The 14,276-nt window shown below is 37.9% G+C and overlaps 4 protein-coding genes across 5 annotated transcripts; 3 read left to right on the top strand and 1 right to left on the bottom strand.

Annotated features, from left to right (window-relative positions):
* LOC18777767 (putative invertase inhibitor) lies at nucleotides 2,938-3,725 on the top strand. The gene has a single exon (XM_007209598.2). It carries the CDS (start codon nucleotides 3,041-3,043, stop codon nucleotides 3,590-3,592), a length of 552 nt encoding a protein of 183 aa, XP_007209660.1. The 5' UTR covers nucleotides 2,938-3,040; the 3' UTR covers nucleotides 3,593-3,725.
* On the bottom strand, nucleotides 5,609-8,266 carry LOC18777902. Its single transcript, XM_020563978.1, has 5 exons — nucleotides 7,930-8,266; nucleotides 7,246-7,340; nucleotides 7,028-7,162; nucleotides 6,083-6,484; nucleotides 5,609-5,977 (listed from the first exon to the last, which is right to left on the bottom strand). Exons 1-5 carry the CDS (start codon nucleotides 8,188-8,190, stop codon nucleotides 5,839-5,841), a joined length of 1,032 nt encoding a protein of 343 aa, XP_020419567.1. The 5' UTR covers nucleotides 8,191-8,266; the 3' UTR covers nucleotides 5,609-5,838.
* LOC18775654 (septin and tuftelin-interacting protein 1 homolog 1) lies at nucleotides 8,374-12,669 on the top strand. Of its 2 annotated transcripts, none has more exons than XM_007211032.2 (2): nucleotides 8,374-8,509; nucleotides 9,465-12,669. In XM_007211032.2, the coding sequence occupies exon 2, from the start codon at nucleotides 9,469-9,471 to the stop codon at nucleotides 12,133-12,135; it is 2,667 nt and encodes an 888-aa protein (XP_007211094.1). In that variant the 5' UTR covers nucleotides 8,374-8,509; nucleotides 9,465-9,468; the 3' UTR covers nucleotides 12,136-12,669. The 2 variants fall into 2 exon arrangements, with proteins under 2 accessions (XP_007211094.1, XP_020419566.1); XM_020563977.1 differs by having other exon boundaries at nucleotides 8,375-8,509; nucleotides 9,460-12,669.
* On the top strand, nucleotides 13,163-14,187 carry LOC18775798 (putative invertase inhibitor). The gene has a single exon (XM_007208708.2). It carries the CDS (start codon nucleotides 13,509-13,511, stop codon nucleotides 14,106-14,108), a length of 600 nt encoding a protein of 199 aa, XP_007208770.1. The 5' UTR covers nucleotides 13,163-13,508; the 3' UTR covers nucleotides 14,109-14,187.

The raw sequence follows: 14,276 nt of genomic DNA, 5'->3' as shown, positions 1-14,276 counted from the left end.
AAAAAAAAGACCAAACGGCTACACTAAAGTGTTTATCACGTACAAAATAAATGAATAATTACTTAATTATATCACTTTAAATTTGTGATAGCCACCTTAGCACAAGTCCTACGGATCTTACAAGCCACATTAGGGTTTAGTATGAAAGGTAACTTCTTTTTCTGTCATTTTAGGTTGCTTAGGTTTTCACACTTGTAGCTTAAGACCAAAGCCAAAACCTAAAATGCTCAATTCTTTGTTTATTCATTTCATTGAAATATTGGACAATGAAATTTGATATTGTTGTACCTTAAGTATTTAAAATGACAAATCCCTTATGATGATACCTAACTTTCTGAAGGCCGACTGAATGAGTCCAAAAACCTCTTAAAGCAAAAAGTCCAAAAAAGGTATAAAATTTAAGTAAAGAAAGCCCACAAGATGGACCGGCACAAATACTAGGCTGACAAGCCCAAGGAATGAACAACCAAAGGTCTCAACCGACTTGGGCTATTGCCCAAGAAATGAGCAAATCCCATACACCGAGCGACTTAGTACTAACCATCCACCTTGAAATAGCCTGTCAACATATATACTCTAGGGGTGGGCATAATTTCGGGTCAACCTAATAGAACCGCCCAACCACACCACCTCCACAACCACCACCTCCACAACTAACACCACCTCCATCACCACCACCACCTTCACCTCCATCTCTTTCACCACCACATGATTAGCACATCACACTTCAACATCATGTTTATTTTAGTCATTATTCACAGTTACAATATTTTTATATTAAAATTTATCAAAAGGCTTTGACATTGCCTTTTGTACTAACAACACTTTAAAAATATTATTTATCAAACATGGAGCTACTTTACTTTATAGCTAATTATTTTCAAAGCACAGCATAATCAATTTTTTTTTTTAAAGTAACAGCAATCCAAAATTGAGCCTAAGTAGAAGCCCAACTCCGCCACTTTGATTTGGTGGAGAAAAATGAAAGTATGAAATGATCTCAAATACACCTAGATTTGGACTTGGGTTGACTTTTTGACCATATTAGTTGAGCGAAATTGAGCACCAACACTAAAGAAACATGTCAAAGATATTCATTTCTAAATTTCGGGCTGGATTGTAACCTAATAGAATTAGAAGATTATGAGGGGTCAACGAAGTCTAGTTTAATGAAAAATGACCTTAATTTATAAACTAGTGGTCTCAGGTTTAAGTCAAATGGGCCCTAAATGCATATTTACAAAAATCAAATTTACAATTCATAGCTGGTTCACGATCATAAAGAGATATTATTGAAATCAAACTTTGACAAAAGGATTTTCTCAAGACAATAATTTTGCCAAAATTTGATTCTAACTAAAACAAAAATACATTTTTTAATCACTATTACCAAAGATGATTAAAATTTTATTAAATATTAATTATGATTGTTATTTTGTAATAAACATAACCACACAATTGATAATGTTTATCTTTTCTCTATAAAAAAAAAAACAATTATTGATTAACTATAACATAACAAGCCATACTTATTTTTAATGAAACGTTATAAACAAAATTATTCACGTAAAAAAGAAAAAAAGAAAAACACTTAGTATAGCCAACCCACGGTGGTGGGTCTTGGGGGCACAACCTTTTTAACACCAGTCCAAAGAAAGATCAAAACTAGGCCAGCCTAAATGTCGGAGAGTTGGACAATAGTGAAGGGAAAAAAAGGCCACCAATTTCACTCATTTTGTCATATTGGGTTGGTTTGGCTCAAACTTTTCTTTGTGAGACCCTTCATTCCCTTTCAAGTTCAACACAAAATACCACTTTTGTGCTTAAGTGGTGCTGCATGACTCAATTCAGTTAACGTTTGGCATTTTTTGTGCTTAAGTGGTGTCGCAATTCAAGTTTTGTCTCTATAACTAATTATATGTGTAGAAATTCCAAAGTTCATACAAATTGAGCAATTTTTATTTTATTTTCTTTACATATGGCCAGAAGTGTAATAGATAGGGGGCTAAACACACCACGTGAGAAAGCTTCAAGCAGGGACGGAGCCACATATAGGCGTAGGATCGCCTTAGCCCCTCAAAATTCATGTAATGGCACCTCAATTAAAAAATTTGAACTTCTTAGCCTTCTTGGCTCCCCTCGCCGACATTTTTTGATCGAAAAGAAATAAATTTAATTAACATGAAGCATTGATTACAATAAAGTCATCAATAATATAATTTATTAATCACGCTTGGCCTTCTTCTAACCAATAATAAAGATCTTGTTGATTATGAATGTGATTGATACGATATTTATTGAAGAATCCACAATTGGTTTTCCGTAATCATTTCATATATATATAAAATTAATTTTCTCTAATTGGAAATATATTAATTTTGTGCCACCAGGTAAAGCGAGTTTGATGAAGCCAGCCTGTTATTGAATATTAAAATCCCATGGAATTATCACAAACACCACTTTATCATCTTCAAAAGTCACATTATGATCATCTTCTTTTCTTTTCCCACTAAATAAATTCACATGCATCCATCCTTGATCCTTTGCGTGTCGACGCTCACTTGCTAATTATATTATAGCAGTCAAGTCACGTATCTTCACAACCAAAAACCATATCAAAACAGAAAACAAAAAGAACAGCATGTCTCATTTCACTTTCTATAAAGACCCATCATCATATAAAGATTCCTTGACAAATTCCAATCAAATTAATATCTAGAATAATAATCTGTTACAAATGTACTATTTTATCGATTACGTTGTTAAACTGTTAATTATGAAATTTAATAGAAATATATTTTCTTTGTCATTGATTTGGAGCGTTACTTTACTTGTTATCAAATCTTGAATATTAAGAATTATATGATTTCGTTTGACATATAACGTTGTCAAATTATAAATTTGAACCGAACGCTCAAATAAGTTGTGGTGTAGCGCGCTCACATGTATGTATATATAAACAAGGCTCCCTCTATAAAGTTACTCTTGTATTCATTAGCTTCTCAAAAGGCCCTTTTTGTGAAAAGAAAGGAAGGAAAAGATGAGGCGTTTCTCTTCATTTTCCAAGATTATCATCACTTTTCTGGTTCTGTTTCATAGCACAATTATGGGTTCTAACGATCTCATCCAACTCTCTTGCAAGAAGGCTTCACAAGGAGATCCAAATTTGAGCTACAAGTTTTGTGTTTCAAGCCTTGAGGCCAACGCCAAAGGCCATAGCTTAGACCTTCAAGAACTAGTCGTCATCTCACTCAACCTCACCATAGCCAATGCCACAAACATCAACTCCACCATTTCAAAGCTTTTGAAGGACAAAGCATTTGACAACTTTGCAAAGGAACGCTTGCGAGGCTGCTCCGAGCTCTACGCTGACGCCATTCCTACCCTACAAGAAGCTCTTTGTGCTTTTCAGTCCAAGGACTTTGCTAAGGCCAATATAGAAGTGAGTTCTGCAATGGATGCTTCTTCTACATGTGAAGATGGCTTCAAGGAGAAGAAAGGTGAAGTGTCTCCATTGAGAAAGGAGAATGATGTTTTCTTTCAACTGAACGCCATTTCTCTTGCTTTTATCAACACTTTGGCTTCAATATAGACGTTTCTTTAGCCTTAACTAAGCAGTATATATATTTCCACAACAAATAAGCCAACATAAGCTCGGCAGCCAGTAATTGTTCTTTGTGTGTATATATATATATACATTTGCAAATATATAATCTGATTTTTTACGCTGTGTTTGTAAATTGTAAGTGCTTTTGATAATGACAATTTGTTTTCCCAACTAACATGACATTGTATGCACATCATTGAATCGGTGGGATTTTTCATCGTAATGATGTAGTGTGCAAATCAAACGCAACGCCGGTTATATTAGGTAACAAAAGTTCAGAGACCAACCTACTCTTGATCTAGTGATTTTGGTACGTTCTGAGGAGCTTTGGCTTTTTGTTTCTTAGAACCTATGGTGAATAGCGGAAGGTTTGATAAAATCAGTTCAATTAAGGAAAATAATTACTAAGCAAGGCTAATTGAGAAGACTCTCACCCTCACAATTCAATGCTTAATTCAATGAAACTAAAACAGGAACAACCTTATCACCATGGCTGGTCCAAGTTGCAAAGAAGATAAACAAGATGAAGCTAAAATATCTCAACAACCCAACAATAATAATAACTTAACAGCCTAAATAATTGCCAAAGCACAGGTTCAGTAGGAGACAACCCTTTCCAATGGACCACAACTTTCTTCCCTTCGCTTCTGAATTGACGATCAAGAAGAGCTTGTGGCTTAAGATAAAGTGTGTCATCAGATTTTCTTCCGATCATTAGGGGTGGGCACGGTTCGGTTTGGACCGGTTTTTGTCTAAAATTAGAACCGATCCGGTACTATTCATCCGGTTTGGTTCGGTTCGGTTTTAATTAAAAAAATTTCAAAAACTGTCCGGTTCGGTTTGAACCGGTTTCGGTTCAGTTTGAACCGGTTTCGGTCCGGTTCCGGTTCCGGTTCGGTTTTGAACCGGATTATAAAAATTATTTTTTAATACAATTCTCAACTGAAATATTATTTTTTTACTTGAAAATTAACAAATTACTCAATTTCATATAAAAAATAAATATTAAAGTGAGAAAAGAGAGATATTTTGACATTGAACTTGGATAAATATTAGGTTTTTTTTAGTGAAATTAAAAATATAGCATTAAATATAAATATATATTGAAATTATATATTTTTTTAGTTTCACCGGTTCGGTTCGGCCCGGTTCGGTTTTTGAAGACATGGAACCGGATCCGGAACCGGTCCAAACCGGTCCGGTTCGGTTTTTGAAGACATGGAACCGGATCCGGAACCGGTCCAAACCGGTCCGGTTCGGTTTTTGACCGATTTTTGACTTTTTGGTCAACTCGGTTTTTTTCCGGTTTGGTTCGGTACGGTTCGGCTCGGATTTCCGGTTCGCCGGTTTGAGTGCCCACCCCTACCGATCATAAATAAGCTCTTCCTGTTCCGATTACTTTTTTTTAATCGTTAGTGGAAGGATATTCAAACTTAGAACCTCTTCTAACATTCCATCGTTCAATTAATTAAGTTTTGTAATAGGTCGAACATGTTATTGTTCATTATCTCATGCGGTTGGCTACAAGAGTTCTTCTAATTTCTGTTTTGTTTTTACATTCCAACCAATGCATTGTGCATGTGGATCGGCTGCCAAGTCACACCATGGCCATGCCAAAGCAATATGTCACAATCTGCTGGAAAGTACAACTCTGTATGGTGATAGATGAATATGTAGATTTTCTTTCATCGAAAAAGACATAATATTCTGAACATGAGATCATGAGCTTATGGAGAAAAGAAATAAGCCACAAAAGTCTTCCCCTATCCACCGTACCTTATCCTCCTCTTAACAAAAGATTTGCCAATTTCCAACCAACGTTGTTTGTAACCCCCACGCTTAGATTGATGTTCAATACGGTCCATTTATGTTTAATTAGCCAAAATATTCCCACCACCACAGATCAGAAATGATTCGAATAAACAGTTTGAACAAACATTTTTGGCTAATTTATGCACATCTCTATAGAATTATCACTCCAACCATAGACAGATGAACGAGTTGAAAGGGACATGTAACCCATTGTTGAGAAACTTGTCCATTCATAACAGGCGTAATGTAAATTGAAGACAAACAGCTCGTGTTGCCAAATGGCAATTCTGTTTTGAACAAATTTCACACGACAGCAATGTGAAAAATCTCGCTTCAAGTAATTTGAAATTACAAAAGCATGCCTCGTTCATATCTTCTTGTTGCAACTAACCCTAAATACAAAACATCAACTCTACATGTCAAGGTAGGGTAGGAAGTTCCACCTTGTCAAAGGAGAAGAAACTTGCTGATCCATAATCCACATGACAAAACTTTAAAGGAATGCTCCCACATTGTCTCTCGAGAGCTTCAAGGTCTAGTTTGGATGGCGGACGAGACCTAATCAAGAAAATTTGGAGTTGATAATTAAAGAAAGAGCAATCACAACTAATTACAAATAAAATAAATTTAGTTAAATTCTCAGAATTCACAAAATATAAATACCTAGTAAAACAAAGCACAAAACATGGATCTCCAGGAGAAGACTTCTTGAAGTTTTTGTTTGGGGCATAAACATCAAAAACCGGTCTTGCTTCATTACTCCGCATCTCATTGAACAATCCATTGGAAGAACTAGTGTCATTGGTTTCGAAGTCCACCGCCTCATCAATTTTAGGACAACCTTTAGAAGAAACAAATTCACACTTACTCTTCACGCCAATTGTAGACCAGGGGATACCATGCTGCCCAACAATGTACCCAAGGGATTTGAGTTTCCTATACGCTTGAAATTCCTCCCAATACCACCTATTATTTTCATCTGAAATCTTCATATATATATCCTCCAAGGAAGTGCTAGTACCACTATCATCCAAGAGACGCAAATGCCCTTTTTCAACTAAAAACCTTCAATACAATTGTTAATGTTAATGAACAATTTCATCTCCACTTGATAAGAAAAAGGGAAATTTCATGATGATAAATACTATCAGACTTTGCTTTTATGCAAAGCATCAATTATTTTACAATTCAAGTTTTGTTTATAGTGCACACCAATTTTAGCTCACATTAAAATTGACTTCATAATAGAGTTTTTGTGGAGCTCCACACAAATTTGTTCTTGCAAGTACCAAACATTTTTATATTTAAATTATTGATAATGAAGTAATGAACAACATATAAAACAACTAATAGGCCATGTATTCTTTGAAAAGCAAAACCTTCAGCTACAAATAGAAGATTCAAAACTTAAGGCTAATTGAGGGGAAAAAGCTTAGATGTGTGGATGGTAAGATAGTGAAATGAAGTGAATCAAAATTTATTAATTCGAATTCTTTGCTGTTAAATCTATCCATATCTTACAAGAAGTTTGAGAATTTAAAAATTTGCAATCTAAAATCACAAACACTATGAGTGCAAGAATCACAATTGAGTATATGTTTCACTTACAAAACTTCATAAATAGAGCAAAAGAGCTTGTTGCCGTTCCGGATAACTCCTATGTTCTTCCAATTTGTACCCTCAAGAACAATGACCTCAGCCATGCCCATCTCATGATTCCAATGTGCTTTGGATATGCAAGACCTAAAAAAGAGTCCAAAAGTTCAACTTAAGACCTATATAGAAAACATCCTGAAACATTATTTACTTGCAGCTTGGATGCAGACTCATCGGTATCACCAACAATCTTTTCATCATTAGCAGCCTCAATTCTATTCAGAGTCAGACAGGATCCACAAGCACATATCTCCCCTTGCCCCATCTAAAACACAGCTGTATGAGTTCCAAACGAATATCGGAGAAAACAAGATGTTAAAAACAAAAACCCAGAAAACAAAACAGACCTTTTGTTTACACAGAAACAGTTTTCATGTTTCAACCTATTTGATTGAAACTTTCTGAATCCATGTTTGGACGCATTTAGATGTTCCCTTTAATATATTTTTAAACTTGTGTGAATTTGGTTGTATTCGTATGGGAGTGATTCTGGATAGGCCAATAATCACTTTTATAGATAATCACTTCTCCCATTTAAGTGGTTTTAAAGGGATTATATGCATAAGTGATTACTCCCAAACGAGCCCGAAGTGTAGGATTTGATTTTCAGCAAACAGAAAAGATTATGATTTCTTTCATGAACAATGACAAGTTGCCAAGTTGCCAGCCATATATGAATTCATGAATAAAGTCTAATGAGACTCAATACGAAATTCTGCATTACACACATATATTTCCCTACTATGGCAATGGCATCCATGATTTTCAACTCACCATTAAACCCGCACTTACAAAAACTACAAGGAGATATAAAAAATTAAAAAATAAATATAAAAAAACCACAGAAAAATTACCAGAAAATCGCACGCCTGTTCCTTCAAATCCTCAGCTTTGAGCACACTAATCCTAGCCTCTAGGGCCTCAACCACCTGATTATTATTACCGCCGCCGCTGCCGCACGCCCCAGCTGCCTGGGGATTCGGGGCGCTTCCTGGGTCAGCCCAAACGGGTGGCGCATCTGACTGGTGACCCGACCCGACTCCTCCACTACGGTCGTCCTCGGCGCCTTGAGTGTTGAATTTGAGGGAAGTGAAGGCGTCGTAGACGGTGCCCATGTTTGGCTGCGACGTCGTTTCAGAGATAGACTATTTAGTGCCTGTTTGGTAAGGGAAAAAAAACAATTATTGTGAATAAGTGCTTTGGGAGGGAGAGCAACTAGGCAATAGCCGTTGAGGAGGCGCTGGGCTCTTGGGGTTCAATGAAATTTACAAACTTCCGAAAATACCCCAATATGTTTTCTTTCACGCTCTCCATTCCACTTCCCGCGCCATCTCTTCACAGAGCTCACTCTTCTCCTCGTCTTCCATTCTTCATTAATTTTTTTTTTCTTGTTGGATCAATTGAAGCAGATTCCTGAGAAGCCACAAGAATCAGGTAAGAGGGCATTTTTTTTTAAAATATATATATTTTTCTTTTTCCAATTTCGTTCTTCCCTCTCTCTTTAATTTCTAGGGTTTTAACTATCAATTGTTGTTGCTGTTGGTTTTCTATATTGGGTAGTTTCCATAGTCACTGAATTGCTCATGATAACATTTATTTTTATTCTGCTCTGTTAATTTAGGGGATTTACATCATGGGTAGCTTTGGTTACTTAGAAATTTATACGACCATACCATATCTTCTTCAAGGGTTTTGTTAGAAGTTTCTGGTTGTGTTTGCTCGTCTCTTGGGGACCTTTGTCTGGTGTTGAGACAGAATATTATTCTAAAAGGTTGTTTGCTCAATGTTTGGTGATTTGGCTCGTGATCTCCTCTGTACTTGCATCAGCTGCATGTGAAGGTTCAGTAAATGATGGCACATCTGCACATATGAATTTCAATCATATGTGCATCAGCTCCATTGTTATATGGCATTGTTTTAGTACTCTGACTGTCAATCATACTATAAACTAAATATATTAGAGACATGCATTTATTAGTCATTTATTATGTAGCTTTGTGCATAAGGACAATTTGAATTGCATCTTACAGTTTTCATCTTTCGTTTTTTTCTAGAAAGTGGAATGGATTCAATGGAGACATATTTGCATATGGTTAGTAGTTTATATTGTTTGTATATCTGCATATGTTTTCGGTCTCATGGGGCTGAGTTGCATCTTACAGCTCTTGTATCATATTAGACATATTTGCATTAGCATGCTTGAAGTGTTTTTGAAATCCTTCACATATCAATTTGTGCAGGAATTCTAAGCACTAAGATATGGCAAAAATTCAGAGTTTCATGATTTTTTTGTTAATATGTGTGTGTGTGTGTGTGTGTTGGGCGGGTAATTGTTGCTCTCTTACAATATCTTGTTTTCCCCTTTGTTTGTTTTGTTTGTTTAGGGTAGCCTGATGGATGATTATCAGGAAATGGAAAGGTTTGGCATGGAGAAGGATTATGAGGACAGTCAATGGATTGGCGGCGAGTTCTATTATCGCAAGCGCAAGGATAAGCGCATCCAGACCAAAGACGATGTACTCTATGGCATATTCTCTGCTGATTCTGACGATGATGAAGACAATGAGGGCTCCAGAAAGCGCAGGAAAGACCAAAAGGTCGACCTCACCAAGCCCGTCAATTTTGTCTCCACCGGCACCGTCTTGCCCAACCAGGAGATGGACACAAATTTAAAGCAGCAAAATGATGACCTCGGTGCTAGCGGCGTTGGAACTAGTGGCCTTGGCTTTGGTGCCGCTACGGGTTCAGGTTTGGGTTTTAATAATTTGAATTCCGGTTTGGGTTTGAATAATTCGAATTTAGATCCCACTGGGGGAGAGGAGGAGGATGAGGAAAACGACAACAATTTTCTACCAACGGCGTTTGGGAAGAAAATAAAGGAGGGAGCAGAGAGGAGACAGAAGGAGAGGGAAAAGCTCAAATTGCTCAAGCAGACTACTAGTCAATCTCGAAGTCGTAGAGATTCTGAGGAATCTCAGTTTGGACTAGGAGGAGCAAGGGGGGGCGACGGGGATGGGGGCCTGGGGGCCTTCGAGAAACACACCAAGGGCATTGGGATGAAGATGCTTAAGAACATGGGCTACAAAGGAGGTGGACTTGGCAAGAATGAGCAAGGGATTCTCGCTCCTGTTGAAGCTAAGTTGAGGCCAAAAAATATGGGTATGGGTTTTAATGATTACAAAGAGACTGAAATCAAGCGGTCTAGCTTGCAAGAATTGGAAGCTGAAAAGCCGAACAAGCCTTTGTCCACTGCCAGTGCCACCAACACCACCAAAAAGAGGCTTTCTTGGAAAAAGGCCGTGGCCAACAGGGCTAACAAGGATCAGTATGTCTCTGCCAAGGAGTTGTTAGCCAAGAAGCAGGAAGAGAGTACTGAGGTCTTTGTGCACAAGGTAGTTGATATGCGTGGACCCCAGGTTCGAGTCTTGACCAATTTGGAGAATTTGAATGCTGAAGAGAAAGCCAGGGAGGAGGATGTTCCCATGCCTGAGCTACAGCATAACTTGAGGTTGATTCTGGACTTAGCTGAGCTCGATATCCAGAAGATTGATAAGGATCTGAGGAATGAGAGGGACACGGCGATCAGCTTGAACCAGGAGAAAGAGAGGCTGGCAACGGAGGTGGCCAGACAGAAGCAACACTTAGATAGCTTGGAGGATATTATGAGTGTGTTAGACCGATTGGGAGAAGAGAATGTCATGGGAACATTGACGCTGGAGTCACTGGCAAAGGGCTTTGGTGACCTGCAGAAGAGATACGCTGATGACTATAAAATATGTAACTTGTCGTGCATTGCATGTTCTTTTGCTCTGCCTCTGTTTATCAGGATGTTTCAAGGTTGGGATCCTCTTAGGAACCCCTCGCATGGATTGAATGTGGTATCCTCATGGAAGCATTTGCTTCATGGAGAGGGGGAGAGAGAACAGTACCTTGATATCTTTGATAATACAATGTCGCCTTATACCCAGTTGGTTTCCGAGGTTGTGGTACCCGCAGTGAGGATTGCTGGCATCAATACATGGCAAGCCAAGGACCCTGAACCCATGCTTCGCTTTTTGGAGTATTGGGAGAAATTGATACCCTCTTCCGTCCTTCATGCCATATTGGATATGGTAGTCTTTCCCAAATTGAAGGACGCAGTTGATTTGTGGGAACCTCACCGTGACACTGTTCCCATCCATGTGTGGGTGCATCCATGGCTACCACTCTTGGGACACAAGCTGGAGGAGTTGTATCACACAATACGCTTCAAGTTGAGTAATGTTCTCGGTGCATGGGACCCCAGTGATGCCTCTGCCTATGCCATACTCTCGCCGTGGAAGAAGGTGTTTGATTCAGCCAGTTGGGAACAGCTCATGCATAGATTTATAGTACCCAAGTTGCAGCTTGTCCTACAAGACTTCCAAGTGAACCCTGCCAATCAGAGACTTGATCAGTTTAATTGGGTGATGAGTTGGGCTTCTGCTATTCCAATTCATCTAATGGTAGATATGATGGAGAAGTTTTTCTTCACCAAGTGGCTACAGGTTTTGTATCACTGGTTATGTTCGAAGCCTAATTTTGAAGAGGTTTTGAATTGGTATAAAGGTTGGAAGGAACTCATTCCTGAGGAGCTTCATGCAAATGAAAGTATCCGATATCAGCTTAATTGTGGTCTTGACATGATGAATCGGGCTGTTGAGGGTATGGAGGTGATCCAACCTGGTTTAAAGGAGAATATTAGCTACCTTAGGGTGCTTGAGCAAAGGCAATTTGAGGCACAACAGAAAGCAGCAGCAGCACAAGCAAACTTGGGTGGCACTGCTCACATGGATGGCATTGGTAATGAGATGAGCTTGAAAGATGTTATCGAAGCCCATGCACAGCAGCATGGTCTGCTATTTAGGCCTAAACCCGGGCGGATGCATAATGGTCACCAGATATATGGCTTTGGTAATGTAAGCATAATAGTTGACTCTCTAAATCAAAAGGTATATGCCCAAACAGAGGAAAGCTGGTCTCTTGTATCCCTTGAAAGGTTGCTTGACATGCACAATAGTTCTCTTACAAGAAGACGCTGAGTTTTAGAAAGGCCTTTAAGAGTTGAAGGGATGTGTGGTGACTCTGTGCTGAGAATGGAGCTGGTGGATTAGGTTGTATGTGCAGTAGGCGTTGGTCATGGATCGAGGACTTAAAAGATTAGCTTGTTCATTATTTTTCAGCCTGTCTTTGCCAGCCAGAATATCTTTTGTAAGGATTGATACTGCAAACTCCAACTTTTTCATTCATTAGCTTAGTTTTGCATTTAAATTTACTCCAGTATCTAGATTGTATAAATACATCTTTCAATTCTTTTGGGCTTCTTGTAAAAGTATTGCTTTTTGATTGCTAAATTTATTTTACAGTACAAATTAGGATTTTGACATTTGCAGTGCTCTGTCTTGGCTGTTGATGAGAAAAAATGTAACGGGGTTTTGGATGAAGCTTGAGAAACATTTTATGAAGACTTCATATTGCTTTCCAAAAGCTAATTGATGAACTTGTAACGTTCAGCATACTAAGTGGTTTGTACTTTCTTCTTTGTTTACTTGTATGATAGGTGTTATCTGTGACAACTCGGAATCGCCTTTCTGAGCTTTAAGCAGATGTATATAGTTGAAGGGCTACTCAAATTTAAGGTTAAACCTGCGCATGAACTCTGTTGCACACCTTAGATGTTCCTAGAATTGTATGAATATTTCTTCATTTCAGATTCTAATCGTTTTGGTCCAGAGATATAGGTGATTGTTGGCCTGCAGTTATCTGATTATAGTTAGAAAAGGGTATAATTACTGAGTGATATCAAATGATTGTCTTTAGAAATAGGGATGAAATGAAGAAATTAAGGAGTCGTATGTTGATGCATCTTTGTAGTGAAGATATGTATTGTCTTTCATGTTTTTGTACACTTGAATTTCTCGGACTCTTCACAATATCATATTCAATGCATTTTTTCATATATATATATAAGCGATATTGAAGAAGAGGGATTCAATTTTTCATGTAAAATTATTGCATACCATTCCTATAAGCGATAGTGAATCACTTTGTCTCCAAATTGATTTAAATTACAACGTTATTTGGGGGGGTGGGGTGGGGTGGGGTGGTGTTTCAGTTTTTATTCAAAGTAGCGATGACCAAATTTGTCAGCCCAATTATAAAAAATAAAAAATAAAAGATAAAAAGAAACCACCTTATTTGGGCTCATCCCGGATTTATGCTTGCGTAACATGTATTTTTTCTCAAACCATAGTACAGAAAAATTTAGCACAAGAAAAAAAAAGAAGAAGGCGGCAATATATGTTACATTCTAGGAAGCTTCCTCTAAAAATCCCCTTGCATAGCAGAATTCATATTTAGAACCATACCCTATCTCACTTGCCATCTACCAGCAAGAAAACCAAAGGGAAAAAAAATGTATCACATTTCTTTCTTTTTAAACTGCTGCTGCTTGTTTTTCCTTGTAATTCCTCATTCAAAATTCTCCACCATTGCTGCAACAGCTGTTGATATAATCGACCAAACCTGCAAAAAATGCACAGATGAATTTGACGTCATTAGCTACAAGGTTTGCGCAACCTCTCTCCAAGCCGTGCCTGTCAGCCATGTGACTAATCTTCAAGGACTAGCATTGATAGCAATGGAGCTAGCACTACAAAATGCAACCAACACACTGTCCACCATAGAGAAGTTCTCGAGTAACAAAAGTTTCGATCCTTTTGCTCTGGTTTGCTTGAAGGACTGCTTGCAGCTATATTCGGATGCGATCACAACACTGAGGGATGCTGTTGGAGCATTTCTGAGGGAGGATTACGACACGGCAAATATCTGGGTGAGTGCAGTTATGGAAGCACCAACTACATGTGAAGAAGGGTTTAAGGAGAAGGAAGGTGAAGTGTCTCCATTGAAAAATGAGAATTACAATCTTTTTCAATTATGTGATATTGCACTATGCATAAGCCACATGCTTAAGTACTTAGGGTCTACATTCTTGACAGGATGCTCTGCAACTTAATTAGTCTTTGTGTTGATTATCAATGTTCCTTGTTGAATAAGAGCTGCTGCTCTGCAATTATTTGAATTTTCTTTGCGTATATGATTGCTTGCAGCTGAAGAAAAATATGATCCACTTTCCCTGTCAATATAACAGGGACAGGGAGAATGTGCCAAAAGAACAGAATTT

This window comes from Prunus persica, chromosome G5 (assembly GCF_000346465.2).
Source record: "Prunus persica cultivar Lovell chromosome G5, Prunus_persica_NCBIv2, whole genome shotgun sequence".
NCBI classification, from domain to species: Eukaryota; Viridiplantae; Streptophyta; class Magnoliopsida; order Rosales; family Rosaceae; genus Prunus; species Prunus persica.
This window is presented reverse-complemented; position numbering and strand designations above follow the sequence as displayed.

Coding starts and splice junctions, on each gene's coding strand:
- LOC18777902 (XM_020563978.1), bottom strand. CDS start 8,190: ATGGGCACCGTCTACGACGCCTTCACTTCCCTCAAATTCAACACTCAA. Junction 7,341..7,929: donor AACAGGCGTGCGATTTTCTG/GTAATTTTTCTG, acceptor GCTGTGTTTTAG/ATGGGGCAAGGGGAGATATG. Junction 7,163..7,245: donor ATTGTTGGTGATACCGATGA/GTCTGCATCCAA, acceptor ACTCTTTTTTAG/GTCTTGCATATCCAAAGCAC.
- LOC18775654 (XM_007211032.2), top strand. CDS start 9,469: ATGGATGATTATCAGGAAATGGAAAGGTTTGGCATGGAGAAGGATTAT.
- LOC18777767 (XM_007209598.2), top strand. CDS start 3,041: ATGAGGCGTTTCTCTTCATTTTCCAAGATTATCATCACTTTTCTGGTT.
- LOC18775798 (XM_007208708.2), top strand. CDS start 13,509: ATGTATCACATTTCTTTCTTTTTAAACTGCTGCTGCTTGTTTTTCCTT.